We start from the raw sequence: 17,494 nt of genomic DNA, 5'->3' as shown, positions 1-17,494 counted from the left end.
AATACATATTTACTCAGGAGCAAGACTCATTGAGTAGAATACAGCTTACTCCCTTGCAAGTATTTAATGTATACCCTCTCCTGTGAGCATGAACATATTTTCTTGTAATCTCTGCAAATTGCAAGACCTAAACTATTTTCCCCAAACCTGTCTCCTACTTTTACTGAATGCTTCACATAAACTGTAGTTTAGGCTAAATAGAATATTTCCTTATATCCTGAGAGTTTATAGTGATTTTAAAATAGTTCTCCAGCCAGGGGACTTTCTGCAATGAATCCCTAGGGCCCCGCTACAGTTCCCAGGGTTTCATGGGGACAAGGAACGATTCAGCCTGTTTCAGTAATTCAGCAGGCTGGAGCAGGAGTCCTTAGTGGAAACTTTTGTTTAACACACCTTCCCCAGCAGTACTTGATCTCATAAAAATCTGTCCCTGCAGAACTGTCAGTGAAAATATCCTGTGATCCATGGATGGGATTGGTCCATTATTTCACATGCATGCATTGCATTTGGCCATTGGGCAGTATGGAAATATAGTAAATAAAATAAAAATAAATAAATTGGAAAGCGACAATTGTAGATGGGAAAGGGGGCAGAAGGGGAGGGGAAACCCCTCTCTTCAGGATGAATTCCCTATGGTACATCTTTTGACAGAAATGAATCACTAATTGATTCATTGTTCCTGGAGGAGGAGGTGTGTGTGGGGGGTGTATTTAAGAAGTCTGGGATTTAGACAATTTAATTAGGTGAGTTCTTGCATCATCTAAGTAAGTCCGTTGGGTCAGCAGGTCTAGGGCTGTTCTGCTCCTGTGAAGGGAGTTGGCCTTAGGTTTGGTCAAGCTAGTCTAGACTTAAAATGCTAACATTGGGGAAAGCTTGACAGTTTTTCAACTCATACTGTGTCTATGCCTTCCTTTTTTTCCCTGATGTTAAGTGTGTGCAGCAGTGATCTGAAAAGGAATAGTAGACTTAGGGAGCAATCCTATTCATGTTTACAGGGGAAAAGCCCTACAACTCCCACCATCCCTAGACGTGGGGAATGGTGGGAGTTGTAGGACTTTTTTTCTGTCTAAAGGTCCATAGGATTGTGTGCTTAGACTTCAAAAATTATGCAACTACTTACATGAGAGTAAGCCCCATTAAACTCAGTGGGACTGACTTCTGAGTGGACACTTATAGGAATGCACAGGAAGGTTACAGTCTTATCCACATTTACCTAAAAGTAAAAGCCAAACTATGGGATTTACTTCTGAATAAGTATGCTCCAATTGCACTGCAGGATCCCAGTCTTAGACACACTGGACTTAACTAGTGCTTTCTTTGAATAAACATGCATATTGTCAGGTAGCCGATAACATCAGACAGTGAGATCTTGTAAATGTTCATTCGGAAGCAGTGGAGGCTGGTGGCTCCAATTTTGGTGAGGCTGGGAATTAATTCTGGGAGCTCCATAACACCAGCATTTTATCACACTTTCATCATGCCTGGTTTGCAGTCTTGCAGCACAGCACCCAGATGACATCATGCCTGTTCTGCAGACACCCTGCCTCTTTCCCTCCCGTTTTTGTGTTTTCCTAGAGTGGGGAAAGTCTGGATTATTTCCCTCAAATGGAATTAAAGTGCCCTTCAATGCCCCCATATAGTGCTGACCTCTCACTATTTCCTTTGTTGGGGGTATGTGCTTTGAAGGGGAGGGTGGGGCAGTTCTCCTGCTCCAGCACTGTGTCGGTAAATCACTAGACAGGCAAGGAGCCCATGCCTATCACAATGTTACAACCAATGAACTGGAGGCAGAAGGAGAATGGGACAGGGGCCATTAGCTTGGCTTGCTAATGAAACGGAGCTACAAATCTCAGAGGAAAACCAGGGGGGAAAGTAGGTGTGATGGAGCTCTGGGTTTCATTCAGAACCAGCCAGAACTCTAAAGGAGCTATCCAAGGTGCTGTACAGGGCTGAACCACGTATAGCTCCTTTAGAGTTGTTTTGATTGAACCCCAGAATTGATTCACAACCCCACCAAAATTGAAGCTACTTGCCTCCACTGTTCAGAAGCAAGTGCAGAGAGTCTTCTCCCATAGAGTAGCCCCAAACATCCGAGTTAAGCGCTGAAGAAGTGGAGGCTCCTTACAGGTCGTTCACTTTTAGGCATGTTTGATCGTTATGCCCTTTAATGCGGGGAGACGGGGGAGAAGGGTAAATATAATTATACCAGTGAATTATTCTTTTTAGCATGATGTGGTGGCAGGGAATGGTGTTGGATTTTTGGGAAGGAGGGTGGAATGGCTATTCATGTTCTGGTGGGCCAGTCTCCAAATCTGGAGCAAGGAGATGGTGCCCTGGTTTGAAATTTCTTCTAAGTCATGGATTAGTCAATGTCTCTTGACCTAAGCAAACTAGCAGGATTGTTGTGAAGATAAACTGGAGAAGGGAAAGAGGCCTGTACCCTAAGCTCCTTGGAGGAAGAACTGGATAAAACTGTACACACACACACACACACACACACACACACACACACACACACACACACCAGTAGAGGCTGATTGCTCTGATTTCCGTGGGGCTGTAAATCTATTCCAGGTTTCATTCAGAACCAGCCAGAACTCTAAAGAAAGTATCCAAGGTAGTGAACCTATTTGGGGGCTATGGTTCAGCACTTTGGATAGTTCCTTTAGAGTTCTGGCTGGTTCTGACTAAAATCTGGAGTGGATTCACAGCTCCACCGAAATCAGAGCCACCAGCCTCCACTGACACATACATATATATCTGCATTTATAATGACGTAAGGACCGTGAAATTAAGGATGTTTCTACACCAGCCCTATATCCCGGGATTGTCCCTGGATCGTTCCTGTGCATCCAAATGCCACACAGGGGATCCCGGGAGCAACAGGCAGGGACGATCCCTCCATTTTCCTGGGATAGGTGTAGAAAGGGCCTGAGTCTAGACGTGGACATTTGAAATCGTACAGCCTGTGCCACAAAATAAGCAGTTTTCTAAAGTAAGTCCCTTTGAATTCGGTGGGACTCACTATTGAGTCAGTCCCCATAGGATTGCAGGCTCAGTCTCTGAGGTGTTGCCGGTTTCTCTTGCTTAAAGGTGGGTTCTTCTGCCCCACACCGGCCACACAAGCTCAAACAAATTTCAAACACCCCCGTTTCTCCTGCTCCCATCCGTCTCTTTATTTTAGAAGTGGTGGGGTAGGCGATAGAGTAAGGTTATGTTTAAGCGCCTTCCCACGTAGTCTAAAGAAATGAACGTGTTCTGTACCAAAGAAAAATCGACCCAATGCTTTACGGAAATGTTTAGCGTAATGGTCTGTAGAATTAGGACGACATTGGTACGATCCAAGATTTTCTTTGGAATCAGTTTGGAACTCCCAACTGCGTGGAGAGAGAGGCGCTTACTCCACAGTGTTCCCTGGTGTGGTTTGTGGGCTTGGACCCGCTTTCCCTCTCCTTCTCTAGAACAAAAAACAACAACATCCCAGCTACCAACACAACCACTACTTGAGAAAACGGCTGCTGCAAACTGCAGCCCCTTTTCCTACCAGTGAGTGAAATCGCCCCCCTCCTCAAGCCACCTCACACGCACCCCGTTCATCCCTTTACACGATACAAGCACTTTTGCGAATGCAACAAGAACTTAATAAAATTGTTGCCTTATAGGGACTTTTGGTTGGTCCAGTAAGAAAACAAATGCTGGCCTGTCTCACAGGCACATATTGTTGTATAATTTATAGGACTAGCTGGTCTTAGTACAAATTGAGAAATTAAAGGATTAATTCTATAATTTAAAAGTCTAACAGTCAATCAGTCCGGCCTTTGCCATTTGTCCTGTTGTTAAATGATGCTAAAGTGGCCGGGATTTTGTTTTTCCTTATCCCTGGCTGACTGTGCCTGTGAGACAGGAGCTGTTTACAACAAAAAGAGAAGGTTTAAGAAAATAACACCAAATCGTTGTGACTATCTATCCGCTCCTCCTCCTCCTCTTGATTTTGAGTTGTGGGAGGGAATTAATTACTCAATAATTACAGTTCAACATCAACATACCTGGGAATAACCAGCCACAGAACTCCATGGGACTTACTTCCGAGTAGACAGGCATAGAAGTGTTCTGTCAATCACTTCCGTCCAGAAATATCCCTCTGAAGCGGTCTAGTGTTTGCTTTTTTGATCTTCAATACTGGAACTATTTATTACATCTGCGATCCTCAGGGCAAGAGGTGACTTTTCGCTGCCCCTGAGTCCAGCGGGAATGGTTATCCTACAGCCAGAGGACCCCACTAGCAGTGGCCAGAAGTTTTTTTTTAAAATGACTTTATTTTGATGGTTCTGGAGGTTTGCTACGTAACATGGGACAGGGCACCTCAGAACTATTTAAACCCTGGGAGATATGTGGAAGCGTTGAGGTCCTCCGGGCTTTATTCTGAGCAGCTAAAGAAATTCCAAATCAACCTGATTTAATTTGAGATGGTCACTTTCGTTTGTTGCCTTATGGGAAAAGTTTAAGACAATCACAGAACATGTAGCTCCTTTCCCTCCTTCAATCTCGTTATATGTATGTAGTGGATGCAATACTGGAAAAACCCCTATGAGGTGAGGTATGTTTTCACTTCTTCAGAAATATACCCCGATCCCATGGATGTTCGCTTGGAATCAAGCCCTGTTGAGTTCAATAAGACATACTATCAGCTTTTACTTCCAAGTAAGCGTGCCTAGGATCGCATCCTATGCAGGGAATGGTACTTTCTGCCTGTGTTTCCCAAAGCCGTCGGTACACTTTCTGGTTTGAGCAAAGCAAGAGGGACACTGCTTTTTCTTTATTTTCATGCCAGCTTTAGTGGGTAATTATCCTGGAAATAAATTATATTCATTTTAAAAGGAATTACTTCAAAGGCTTGGAAGCTAACAGCACAATCCTATGCATATTTACTCCAAAATGGATGCCTGCAACCATCTACCTAGGAAATAAACCCTGCTGATACAGTAAGATTTACTTCTCCATAAACATGTATAGGATTATGCTGCATAAATATTCTTATCAGGAATAAGTTCCATTTAACGTCAGTAGTCCTAAGCGTGTCATAAGTAACTTCTGTAGGACCCAGGTGGGGAAAAAAACAATGAACAAAACCCACAGTAAGGTATATCACGTTCCACCGTGTCTGGAATGAAAACTATAGCAGAGCAAAAGATAAATATTAAGGATACTATCTAACTTCCCCCGCACATTTCATGAAATTATTTCCCTAATGAAGTTTGTCCTTTATTTTGCTCGAGTAGACATTGTGCTATTCAATTCAGTGCTATTTTAAATCGTTTAGATTAGCTTCGAAAGACGCATTGTCTTCTAGAGCATTACTATGGCTTTCAACGAATCTTTTGGAGATCATTTTCGGATAAGTTCTGCAGCTTGAGGAGAAAGTGCTTGCATTTATATTAATCCACCTTTCTGGATAGCTAAACTACTACTATCCTAGATGGTACTTACTGGAAAGAACCCCCACTAAAATCCATGGGAGGCAACAGTCAGTTTAAAAGTGTGATCCTATCAATGTTGACTTGGAATTCCAAGGAATTCCAAGGAATTAAGTGTAATTGTAGGTCCATTGTTAACTGCTTTGGGGGTCTCAAGTCTTCCAAATTAGTGTAGTCTCGGGTGTTACTGAATTGTCCCAACAAGTTTAATCGTTTAAGCCAGCCTTCCCCAACCTGGTGCCCTCCAGATGTGTTGGACTACATATCCCAATCTTGGCTGGGAGATTATGGGAATTACAGTCCATCCCATTTGCTGGGCAGCAGATTGGGGAAAGCTGCTTGAAACTCGCTGGAACTTTCTGGTTTCTAGAAAAGTGCCTTTAAAAGTGCCAAGCGAATAACCATAGCCTTTTAGGAAGCCACCCAGTACAGCCTGATCTCAACGCGACGACAGGATATGAAGGATTTGTCCATCCATTTCTTGTTTAGCATATTTAAACCTAGCACGCTGTTTGCTAAACATCTGAAATCCTAGAAGAACGACACCGCGCTACAAACACCATCATGTATAACCACTTTGTGGTTGTTATTTTTATTGCCGATCTGTTTCCAGGTCAAACTTTTACTGGGATACTTTAGTCCAAACCCCTTCTGTACAAAACCCCTCAAAGACGGGTGTATAAAACTACAGGCTCGCAGCCGTCGAGCGAGCTGGTGTGTGTGTGTGTGTGTGTGTGTGTGTGGATGGGTGCGTGGGTGGGTGTTGTTTGCCTCAGAGCTGCCGGGCGCAAGGACAGCTTCGCAGTCTCTGAACGTGCTTGGAGACGTTTCGATGACGAGGCAGAGAAAAAGAGCCCGTGAACCCTGCACCGGGGGCTCTTTGTTCGCGCTCACAGTTTCTAGCCTTTAAAAAAGATCTCGTTTCAGTCAATAAGTTACAATAAATAGAACCAGCGGGGTCCGCCTGTCCTTCCTCGCCCAGCCCCCACGAGTCTGCCCAGGAGGCTCACAGCTCGGGGTAGGCGCTGCCTCCGCCCGCAGCTGCGCAATAGTAAGTGGCAGCCGCCGCCGCCGCCGCCTCAGAGCCTTCGTGGCCCGGGTACGGGAGGGTCAGGTCGGCGGGCCGGCAGCCGAAGGGCAGGTACTGCTCGAACTCGGCGCGGTCCACGTCGGCCAGCAGCTCCACGTCGTGCGGGGGCAGGTGCTCCAGGCCGACGGCGGCGTCCCCTCGGCGGCAGGGCTGCTGCTGGTGGTGTTGCGCGGGGTCCTGCGCAGGCGAGGAGGTGGGGTAGGGGGCCAAAGGAACCGAGAAGCGGCCCCGGAAGAGCCCGCCCACGCCCGGGCTGCCACTGTTGCCGTGGCCCGGGACGCCATTGCAGGGATATTCGGCCCCGGGAGGCGTCGGGTAGCCGTAGGGGCCCAGCAGGCAGCCGCCTTCCTCGGGCTGAGGCGACGGGAAAAAGGCGGTCTCCGCGCAGGCGCCGCTCTGGGGCTCGGGCTCTGGGGTGGGCAGGTTGTAGCTTCCGAAGTGGGCCCCTAAGCCGGGCAGCGGGAGAGGCGCGCAGTCCCTGTAATGGAAGCCCCCGCCGGCGTAGCTCGACTGCTCAGGGTAGGGCAGCCCGAGGCCCTCGCAGCCGCCTCCAGGCCCCGCCTCTACAGGCAGCCCCAGCTGCTGCTGCTGCTGGTGCTGGTGGTGCTGCTGCTGGTGGTGGTGCTGAACCGAGAGGAAGCCGCCCCCGCCGTCGGCCACGCCGTCGCCGCGCTTGAGGCGCTTCACCTGCTTCCTGCGCCTGGGACGGTACTTGTAGTGCGGGTGGTCCCGCATGTGCTGCAGGCGCAACCGCTCCGCCTCTTCCACGAAGGGACGCTTCTCTTCCTGAGTCAGCGCCCGCCACGACTGACCTGTCAGGGCGAAGGGGCAGGAGAGAGAGAAGAGCGAGGTTAAAGACAGCGCGGGGACGCGGCCGGCGTTGGGCCTCGCCAGCTTTCGTTTGCCAGCCTCGGGTCTGGCGGTCGGCAAAGCGGGAAACCCTTGCCTACCAAGCCTTTGTCTCACTCCAGCTCGGCTGGGGGCGTTGGCTTGGCTTGCCGGGCGCTTCCAGCTAGACTCCGTTGAGGCTCGGGCCGCAGTCAAGTCGTAAGGGTTTGAGGTGCGGCCTGCAGGCACCTTGTTATGGCCAAAGCTCTGGTGAGCTTTTTTTGTGCCACCTCGAAAACTGAGCGGCGCTCCCGAGCAATGCAAAAAAGCAAAAAATAACATAAAAATTAACCTGTATTATTATTATTATTATTAATAATAATAATAATAATAATAGTAATAATAATAATAATAATTCGCCCTGAGCGCTGTTTTTGGTGGAAAGGTGGGATATAAAGCAAAGATAGAAATAAAATTAATTGACATTAAAATTAATAAATAAAGCCACCACCCCCACTCCTCCTCCCCACCCTCAATAAAAGATGCGTCAAAGATAAAACCCACTGAGAAAAAGGCTCGGCTGGTTTGTGTGTGTATGTGTCTGTGTCTGTGTCTCTGGGCTCATCTACACCAAGCAGCATATTCCACTTAAAGTGGTATGAAAGCGGTATGTAAAAGGCAGGAGCCACACCAAGCGGGATATAGTGGTATGAAAGCAGTATATGCTATGTGTCAATGGGCCCCAACAGTTGTCAGTGCACTTCAATACCACAATAAAGCAGCAGTATGGCTCCTACATTTTATATAACACTTTCTTACCACTTTCATAGTGGATTATCCACTTCAACCTGACGACTTCTTTGCTGTATTTTGTCCCATTTTAACCCAGCCTGAATCCCTCCTTCGCAGCCTCATCCCCGCTGCTTCATACAGGTGATTCCACGGCTATATCTGCCAGTGGACTTAACAGTGTTGTCTGGGGAAATGCGAGCACTGTTCCTAGGAGTCAAAGCTACCCTCCAACCGTTCTTTCCCGTGGGTCAGCCCACGTCCCCTAGAAGCCGTGTTTGGCCACAGTCCTACTTGGGAAGCGATGAAGGGTTGTATCCCGTGTTTGTCAAATCACATACATTTTAATGGGTCTATCCCATACATATCAGTGGGACTAGTCGAAATAGGTCTAACCCTAACCTTCCCTGAACACCTGGATTTACTTCCAACTAAACACGCATAGGATCGAGCTGTTCACCTCTTGTTGCAAAAGACACAAACACATCCACCTTTCGCGTTTGCCTTCTAAAGTTATCACAGATTTGTTTGTTTTTTCAGAAATACAGGCTGTTCCACTTGTATTACCCCCACCTGCCCGCTGGTACGGGGCAATTTTACAAGAAGGAGAGGGATCTACACTACTGCTTTAAAGCGCTTTAAAGCACTTTATAACAGTTTTGACAACTGTTGGGGCCCAGGACACACTGCATATACAGGTTTCAAAACGTTTTCAAAGTGCTTTAAAGCGCTTTAAAAGCAGTAGTGTAGATCAAGAGGGTCTTAGTTCTTCCCAGGGGAGGCTGGTGGCACCGATTTCGACGGGGCTGTGATTCCATTCTGGGTTTCAGTCACAACCAGCCAGAACTCTAAAGGGGCTATCCATACGCTGAACCCATTTAGGGGATAGCGTTCAGAGCTTTGGATAGCTCCTTTGGAGTTCTGGCTAGTTCTAACTGAAACCCAGAATGGATTCACAGCCCCAGTGAAATCAGAGCCACCAACTTCCTTAAGCCCGCCACCCCCACCCTGCCCTTGCCAATGCCCATTGGACTTACCCAGCATTTTGCTGAGTTCGGCGTTGTGCAAATCCGGATTCTGCTGCGCCAGCCGCTTGCGCTCGTCCTTGGCCCAGACCATGAAGGCGTTCATGGGGCGGCGGATACGAGCCTCCCCTTTGGCCCGTCCCGGCGCTCCCTGCTGCCCTTGATCGGCGGCCGCCTCGCTCTTGGCCTTGCCGTCTGCCAGGGGGCTCAACGACTCTGCCCACTGGCACTGCATCATGAGGGGAGGGAGCGAGCACCGTCCTTGCGCCTGGTCGTCGCTACTGGCGTATCCAGCATCGGGGCTGCTCATTTCCACGTCGCTCCAGCGGACCGGGCCGCTCCTCGCCCCTTCCTGACGCCCCCACAAGGCAGGCCTGCCGGTGGGTTGAGCCTGCTGGTATTCCTTGGCTCGTTTGCTGCAAGGAAAGCTTTGGGGAGACTGCTGGCGAAAGACGGAACTTAGACAGCCGGAGCGGACTTGTGAATAGCTGGCGGCCGGCAAAGCGCGGCCTCGTTTAAACGGAACAATGGCCAATCGGGTGGTGTGGGCGGGACCTGAGACGGTCAGAGCGGGCGAGGAAGGGACCAGTTTCAGCTGCAATTCACCTGTATGGGAGCCGGCCAAGAGTAACCTTTCCAGCGGGGAGTGGATTTTTCCATGACTTGGGGCTACGTGGAAGTAAATTCCATTGAGATCAATGGGGTCTACTTTCAAGTAAGTGTGGTGAGACTTAGGGTGAAAAGACCCTATGACTCGCTATATGTGACCTAACGGAGAGGGAAGAGTAATGTTTATGTATGCAACGACTGTTTAGATAGTTTGTTTTTATGGGCACTTGGGGGAAAATAAAGCACTTTCGACTTATTTTGTCCGTTTCCTGTCTACTGGACGTGTTTCCTAGACAGGAAATGTCATGATAAATCCGATTTAAGAATACGTTTTTAAAGAATTGGTCTAATTCTTTAAGAACGCAGTCTTAATACTTTAGCACCTTTACGTTTAAATGCTGCTTTCATATAATATTTAAGAATTCTATTTGTTTGTGTATCTCTTGAAGAACCTCTCTCTCTCTCTCTCTCTCTCTCTCTCTCTCTCTCTCTCTCTCATATTTAAAAATTATATTTCTGCATCATACAATCATAAATATTACTATTACAGAAAATTATTGTCTGGTTTTTGTCTGCTTTTGTTTACGTAATAACTTGCTCGATTCATACATTGATTTTCTTCCAATTATTTTAACAGCAGGAACTCGCCTTAAGTAGAAGCAAGTGGTCGACATGACGAATTTATAATATCTCTGGGTAAGAAGATGTAATGAGTTCTTACAATATATATTAATGCACAAAGTGAACGGTTTTAGGTAAGCCAGAGTGGGTGCCAAATAGTTTAATGGGTCCCTACCAAACTATTAGTGTTGTTAATTGAGCTTTGTGTAGATTCAGCAAAATTGGTGTAGGAGGTAATGAAAATATATGACATTTGTCTTAAATAGTCAGAAGCAAATGATACTGATTCCAATGAAAATGTACTTGCAAGTGAATTTAGGATTTCAGCTTTAGCTGCAGGTTAGTATTTACATTGTTGGGTGGTGTTTTTGAATACACGAGTGCTTGTGTGCAAACACCATTCCATGTGTTTTTAATGTCGCATCCCAAAGACTTATTTTGGTCTAATACCGAGATCATCACCACACTTCCTTGGAAACAGATTCCTCTGAAATCAGTGGGACTTACTTCAACATAATACTTTTTAACTACAGTCCTAAACACAGTGGGGCTAACTTCGGAGTAAACATGCATAGCATTGAGCTTCAGGGTTTGGAGGTGTCAACCGAATATCTTCGGACAGGCAACTTCAGACAAAACTGAGCTTCAAATCAATTCGTTGCTAGCATTGCCTTAAACCAGTCTCATCAGTTCTGTAAATTGTGATTCCTGTAATTTATTCCTTCCTATTAATTTCTTCCTTCCTTTCCCCCTTTTTAATTAATTTCTATTAATTTATTCCTTTATTCTCCCTTTGAAAATCTAAAGATATAAACCCATTTAGATTTGCCCTTTACCTCTAAGCAATATATATATATATATATATATATATATATATATATAGAATCGGGATTTCCAGGACCATGTAGCTACAATCACCAAACTAGTGGAGGGCGTGGATCTGAAAAATCTTTGAACTTTACTTTGCAGAATCCCACTGTAAATTCGTGTATGAAGCTGTCTGAGATACTGTGTGGTTGTGATCTGAGACACTTCGGGCTTTTAATTAAAAAACCACAATGTAGATATCCACCCACGCTTTGACAGCTCCAAAAGCACTCTGGAACTAGTAAAAAATAAAATTCAGGTGCTCAAAGCTTAGGCCTTCCCAGCGCGTCTCCCCCGAGCTTTTCTTCTCACCTCCCTGGTCACCTCCCTGGTCAATCACTTTAGTTTTCTTTGGGATTCCCCGTCCAAATACTTAATTCCGTTAGATAATGGGAAACTACTGCCCAACTTCAGGAAAACGCAGGGCGACTGAATGCTATCTTTGGAAAGTATCTGTGACCCTAGGGCAGACGTTACAGGAGCAGCTACAGAGGAAACAGATTGCTTCGCTGTGCAATGGAGCCTTGTCGCCCCCACCTCCACCCACCGCGGCTGCGATCCACCGACCGCTGGAACAGGATCGCATGAGTTTTAAAACCACGTTGAAGTCGGAGGGGTTTAGAGCAGGCTGAAATGAAATACTTCCCCATAACTGCCTTGCGGACCCGGCTGCGCCTTTTGCATTCCAACACGTAAGAAGTATCTGACGCTATCTCCACTGGCTTGACGTGGGGAGCCGGCCTCATGGATCCCCTGGTCCGTTCCGCGGGGAAGGAAACGAGTGATGCCCTATTCCAACCAGGTGTACTGGGAGCGCAATGCGGGGGCTCCCTTGGGTGCGCCAACGGGGATCCGGCGATCCCTTGCCTTGGAGTTCAATAACTCGGGTTTAGGGCGTTGTTTGGCAGAGGGAGAACTGAGGAAATGGCGTTACGCCGAGCCAGGCTATGGGTCCAGCTAGCTCCGGATTGTTTGTCTCGCCGACTGGCAGCAACTCTAATCCGGAGGCCTTTCCCTGCCGGGAGATGCCGGGAACTGAACCTGCAACCTTCCTCACGCAAAGCATGTGCTTTAGCTGGTTCGCATTGTTGCTGCTGCTGCTGTTATTATTATTATTATTATTATTATTATTATTATTATTATTATTATTATTATTATTTGGTTAGAAAGCTATGAAACAAGCAAACAGATTCCCCGTTAGTTCATTTTCTATAGCTCGTTTCTCTCTAGACTGAAAGAAAAGAGAGGAGGAGGCGTGTCTCGAACTCGAGCTCAGAAAGTTGGAAGCGGGCAAGAGCAAACCGCGGGCGAGTTTCTCTGGCGAAATCTACGGTCGGAGACTCTAGAGGGGGAAGCGGGCAGCAGGAGGTGTCGCGCCTCAAGATCCGCACGAGCCGCTTCACTCACAAGCCCTCATTGACGCTGAAACACGCCCCCCCCCCCGCCCCGGTCGTGAAACACGCTAGTGTGGAAGATAAACTCCGTGGGGGAACCGCAGGCTCTTTTTCTCCCGGGTCGAAGACGTTCAGGAGGATCTAGGTAGTGGAAAGCCTCGCTTGAAAGAAATCGTGCCCCCTGGGGTGGAGTTTTCATCACGCAACTGGCCTGTGTAAGTGCTGAAGGTTCAGCTCTATTTCATCCGTGCGCGTTTGCATCGCACGCCAGGCGTTCATTAGCTGACCAGTGCCAGGATGTCCGTGTCATCATCATCAACAACTGTTCCGCGAATAACCACTGTTAATAACGCAGCACTGTCCCTGCCAGGGCTTTCTGCATCTCGTTCCCCCATCCCCACCCCCTTGTTTACAACTCTCCCCCTCGCAACTCTGGAGAGCACGTCACGGAGTGGACCAGCATAGTCGCCTTTGAGGTGTCACAAGCCTTAACTCCCGAGTAACGCTCATTGCACTCCCAGCAATCCTCAGGGATGCGTAGAACTTTTTTTCTGTCTACACATGCGTAGGATTGAGCCGTGATGGAGTTGCTCGGCAAAGTAGTGGTAGGTAAAATCACAACCTTCACCGGGGGCTTAATCCTGCCATCCTATGCATGTCCACTCGGGTTTACTCCCAGGTAAGTGTGTATAGGATTGCACTCTCTCCCAATACAGTCAATGGGATTTGATTCTGCCCACAAGGGCATCTTGTAACGCGATTCCCAGCAGTCGCGAAATATGTGGACCGAAACATCTGGGTGCAAAACGATTGTAGGTTTTCCTCCTCAGCCACTCTTTTCCCGGCGCCTAGAACCGATCTGGGCTCCCTTGTCCCTTTGGCAATGGCCCGAACGGGTCACGTTTCGGACCGAGTGACTTTTTCAACTCGCGGCCGGGGGAGGGGGGGACGGGAGGGGGAGCGAAATCCTTCGGGAGGAGACGCCTTTCTTTTTCAGTCCCCTTTCCAAGCGTGGCGTTGGGTGGATGTGGCTCTCCCAGCAGCGTTATCAGAGCCAGCCACAAATGCCACATGAAAAGCAGCAAACATCCGGAGGGCTTCCTGCAAGCCGCGCTGGTTCTCAAGACAAGCCAGAGGAAAGAAAGGATGGGTGGGGACCCGCCTATATATCATTGCATGCATTTTGCAGGGGCAGAACAACGCAATAAACGGGGTGTACGTACACGAGATTATGCGCAATAGGCTGCGGAACCGCGCAGGCAGATACCTATTTGTATAATAAGCACGCAGTATCCCCGAAGACTCGAGCATTCAGCCACACTTCCTTCCTCTCCGACCCCACCAAAACGTAATAATCCAGCCCGGGTGTTTCTCCCCTTCATTCGGAGATCCTCACACCCCTTAGGATTTCCTTGCAAGCACTCAATTTTTCAGGTTTTAAAAACTGCCAGGTATAGGTGCTGGGGAATATAAAGCAGGAGGAAATAACCCATAGGATTACTTTGAAGACAACGAATTGAAGATCTCATCTTTGAGAAATAACGAGGCTGCAATCGTATGCACAGTCTCTTAAAAGCAAGCCTTATTGGACTGCGTTGCATAACCAAACGTAAGGGTTGCATCGCACAGCTGTAACTACGTCCATATATGCAGAATTAGCCCCACTGAGTTCAATGGGACATTTAAGAACTTCTCAGTTGAATTTAGCTGAGAACTCGTGCTGCCACTTCCCTTAATGGACAAGTCTTGGAAGGGGGGGGGGAATCTACACTACTGCTTTAAAGCGCTTTATAACAGTTTTGACAACTGTTGGGGCCCAGGACACACTGCATATACAGTTTTCAAAACGTTTTCAAAGTGCTTTAAAGCGCTTTAAAAGCAATAGTGTAGATCCCCCCCAGGAAATTGAGGCTAAAATCCCATTGCTGCTGTTCAGCTTCACTCTCACTTTCCCATTTGTAAAATGAAAATATTAGCTCCCTTCCTCAGTTTCCCTTGTGTGAGTGGGAAAACCCTCCACTTTGTAAAGGAGAAATACTAATAAAGGATCTGAGTGAAGCTGAAAAATGAATGAGGCTTAAATTAGTTACAACTAACTTCACTCCCATTCATTTCAATGGGTCTACTCTAGGTAGGACTAACATTGGATACTACCCGTGATAAACAATGGAGGTTAAGTATGATACTGGTTTGGTCGAGTGGGCTAGTAATTGCAGTACTCGCCCACCCTTTTATCTTGCAGCATTCCAGAGTTCGAAAGCCACCAAGTATTTTTTAAAATGCAAGCGGATATCTTTTCCTCACCCATCCTCCATTGGTGGAGGGGTAGGGGGAGAAAGAGTCTGATTTATTGCAGGTTTTATTGGATTATTATTTATGATGTTTGGGATGGGGGAGGCTGCTGCAACCTCTTTTGAGAGCTCCTTCAAGGATGGTGACTCCGGGGCTACGTGTGGTTTAACAGATTATTTATCCCATGTATACTTTCCTTATCTTATTGGATCAAAGTGCTTCACAGACTTCGCAACCGTGCCTTACTACAGTTCCACCATACAAAGGAGGAGTTCAGCTAATTTTGGCATCTGGCCTTTAACATCCTTGGAGGTAAATGTAATTGAAATCAATGGGATTTCCAAGTCAAATATTTTTAGGATCAACGGGCTAACCCATTTAATTATTTCTCTTAGCTGGGTTGTGGATGGGAAGGTCTTGGTACCATACAACTAAAGTGGAGCACTTTTCAGTCCGTTCTATTGATTTCAGTGGAAGAAAACCCCCACTGTTTTTAATAGGATGTACCCCCAATTAAGTGGACTTGGGAGTTTTGCTTTAAATATACTTTGGCTGGATGTTGTTACCTGTTTTACTTTCTTGAGGTCTACATAATACCCAATGTTTTCATTTTCACCCATATTGACCTTAAGAATAATGCCAAAATCCAGTTTGGTGTAATGCCCTTTATTAGGCCAACCAAAAGACCATAAACATTGGGTAAGCTGAGATCCCCAGTTCTCTTCATCAGGCAAGATGTTACAAAAAAAAAAAAAAAAAAAAACAGGTGGGAATGGGATGGGGAATGGGAAAAGTCTGATTTGACGGTGAAGTCAGTGTCTTTGCATGTTCAGAGTCCCAAGATGCAAGGAAGGCGGGAGTTTTCCACAGATATTCAAATTGGGCTCTGCAGGTCATGTGATGGTTGAACCTGCAGCTGCCCACCAAATAGCTGGTTTCCAAATGTACTTAACTTCCCTGTGTTAGGTACATTTAAGAACGTGACAATGGCAGTCATTCTTGTGGAGTAACAGCATCACTGATTTTCTCTTTGATTGCAGTGGTATTGGCAGTAAATCCCCTATAAGTGGCATCAGACATTGATTTCTCCCTCCACCATCCTTGAGCTAAACTAAGCTCTTCTAATTAGCTTTCCAAGTGTTGAATTAGTGAGCTAGACAGACTTTGTTCTCAATTAAATTAGTGTGAAAGTGTAACTCAGGGTAGTTTTGAACTACTTATAATTAGGGATGTTGGAGAAATCTGCAATGGAATCAAATAATTTTGCTTTCTACAATTCCAGCTCTATTCCACAGTAGACCAGCTTTTCACGAGTCGCAAAGATTCTGCATACTTGTGGGCCATGGTTTTTTAGATTTCCAGAATTTGACACAATTTTAGTCACTGAATTTTTTTAAAAAACCAACTGGAAGTATGCATTTTGTCCATAGGCTGAAGGATGAAAAAAAATGTGTGTGTGTATGGGGGGGATTTGTGCATTTTTACACATATGCAACTTTGTGCAAATTCAGGAAATTGGGAACAATCTGATTCTGTCAATGAGCAGACAACGGAACAAAAAGCACCTAATAATCCATGCAATTCAGGCCTCATCTACACTAAGCAGGATATTGCACTATGAAAGCGGTATATAAAAGGCAGGAGCCACACCAAGCAGGATATAGTGGTATGAAAGCAGTATATGGCCTGTGTCAATGGGCCCCAACAGTTGTCAGTGCACTTCAATACCGCTGTAAAGCAGTAGTGTGGCTCCTGCTTTTTATATACCGCTTTCATAGAGCAAAATTCTGCTTGGTGTAGATGAGGCCGCAGACAAAATGGATTTCACAAAATCCATACATTCCTATTTATAACATTCTGGGCCCTCTGGGATGATGTTGTTTATTTCTAGAAAGGGAGGGTCTAAAAGAAAGAAGCTATGATTCACACCTAAGGATGAATCGTAGCTTCTTAATCCATAGTTAGTTGGGGCTGCACAGCAGCAAATGAGCATGCTGACTCCCTCCCGTTCACCACTTCCATTTTGCATCAGCTTTCATCAACAACCCAAGCGCCCATGTTCCTGAGTTGTTTGATGCAACTTCCAAACCTGGAACTCTGGGTTGTTAAGGGACAAACAGCTCATAATTTTAATGGCCATTGTTGGGTTGTTTACAAGCCAGATGTAAAGTGGAACCAATGGAAATGTGAGAGGCAGTTCACTCTCTCTGGTCCATTTTGTTGTTGGATTCAACAACCCAGCAATTTTGATTTGAACATTGCATCAAACAACCCAGGAACATAACATTCCTGGATTGTCAATGAAAGCTGACGTAAAGCAGAAGTGGTGCTCACTCCCTCTGGTGCACCCCCATCAATTCATGGGTTAAACAAGCCATGAATTAGTGTTAAGTACAAACCAGTTCACTTTCATATATTGAGTTGCATTCCAGAACCTAGTATGGACCTGGAAAAGTCCCAGAACTTGCACCCAATGCATAGCTTCCTACACCCTAACTGCCTAGC

General features: G+C 46.4%; 1 protein-coding gene across 1 annotated transcript; it reads right to left on the bottom strand.

The window, feature by feature from the left end:
- Positions 1 to 6,480: 6,480 nt before the first annotated feature.
- Positions 6,481 to 9,662, bottom strand: SOX17 (SRY-box transcription factor 17). The gene is made up of 2 exons (XM_063129841.1): positions 9,219 to 9,662; positions 6,481 to 7,376 (listed from the first exon to the last, which is right to left on the bottom strand). Exons 1-2 carry the CDS (start codon positions 9,514 to 9,516, stop codon positions 6,481 to 6,483), a joined length of 1,194 nt encoding a protein of 397 aa, XP_062985911.1. The 5' UTR covers positions 9,517 to 9,662.
- Between the last annotated feature and the right edge of the window lie 7,832 nt (positions 9,663 to 17,494).

Source organism: Elgaria multicarinata, chromosome 7, assembly GCF_023053635.1.
Source record: "Elgaria multicarinata webbii isolate HBS135686 ecotype San Diego chromosome 7, rElgMul1.1.pri, whole genome shotgun sequence".
In the NCBI taxonomy this organism is placed as follows: Eukaryota; Metazoa; Chordata; class Lepidosauria; order Squamata; family Anguidae; genus Elgaria; species Elgaria multicarinata.
The sequence above is the reverse complement of the archived record's forward strand: the minus strand, read 5'-3'. Positions and strand labels throughout refer to the sequence as shown.

Coding starts and splice junctions, on each gene's coding strand:
- SOX17 (XM_063129841.1), bottom strand. CDS start 9,516: ATGAGCAGCCCCGATGCTGGATACGCCAGTAGCGACGACCAGGCGCAA. Junction 7,377..9,218: donor CGAACTCAGCAAAATGCTGG/GTAAGTCCAATG, acceptor TCGCCCTGACAG/GTCAGTCGTGGCGGGCGCTG.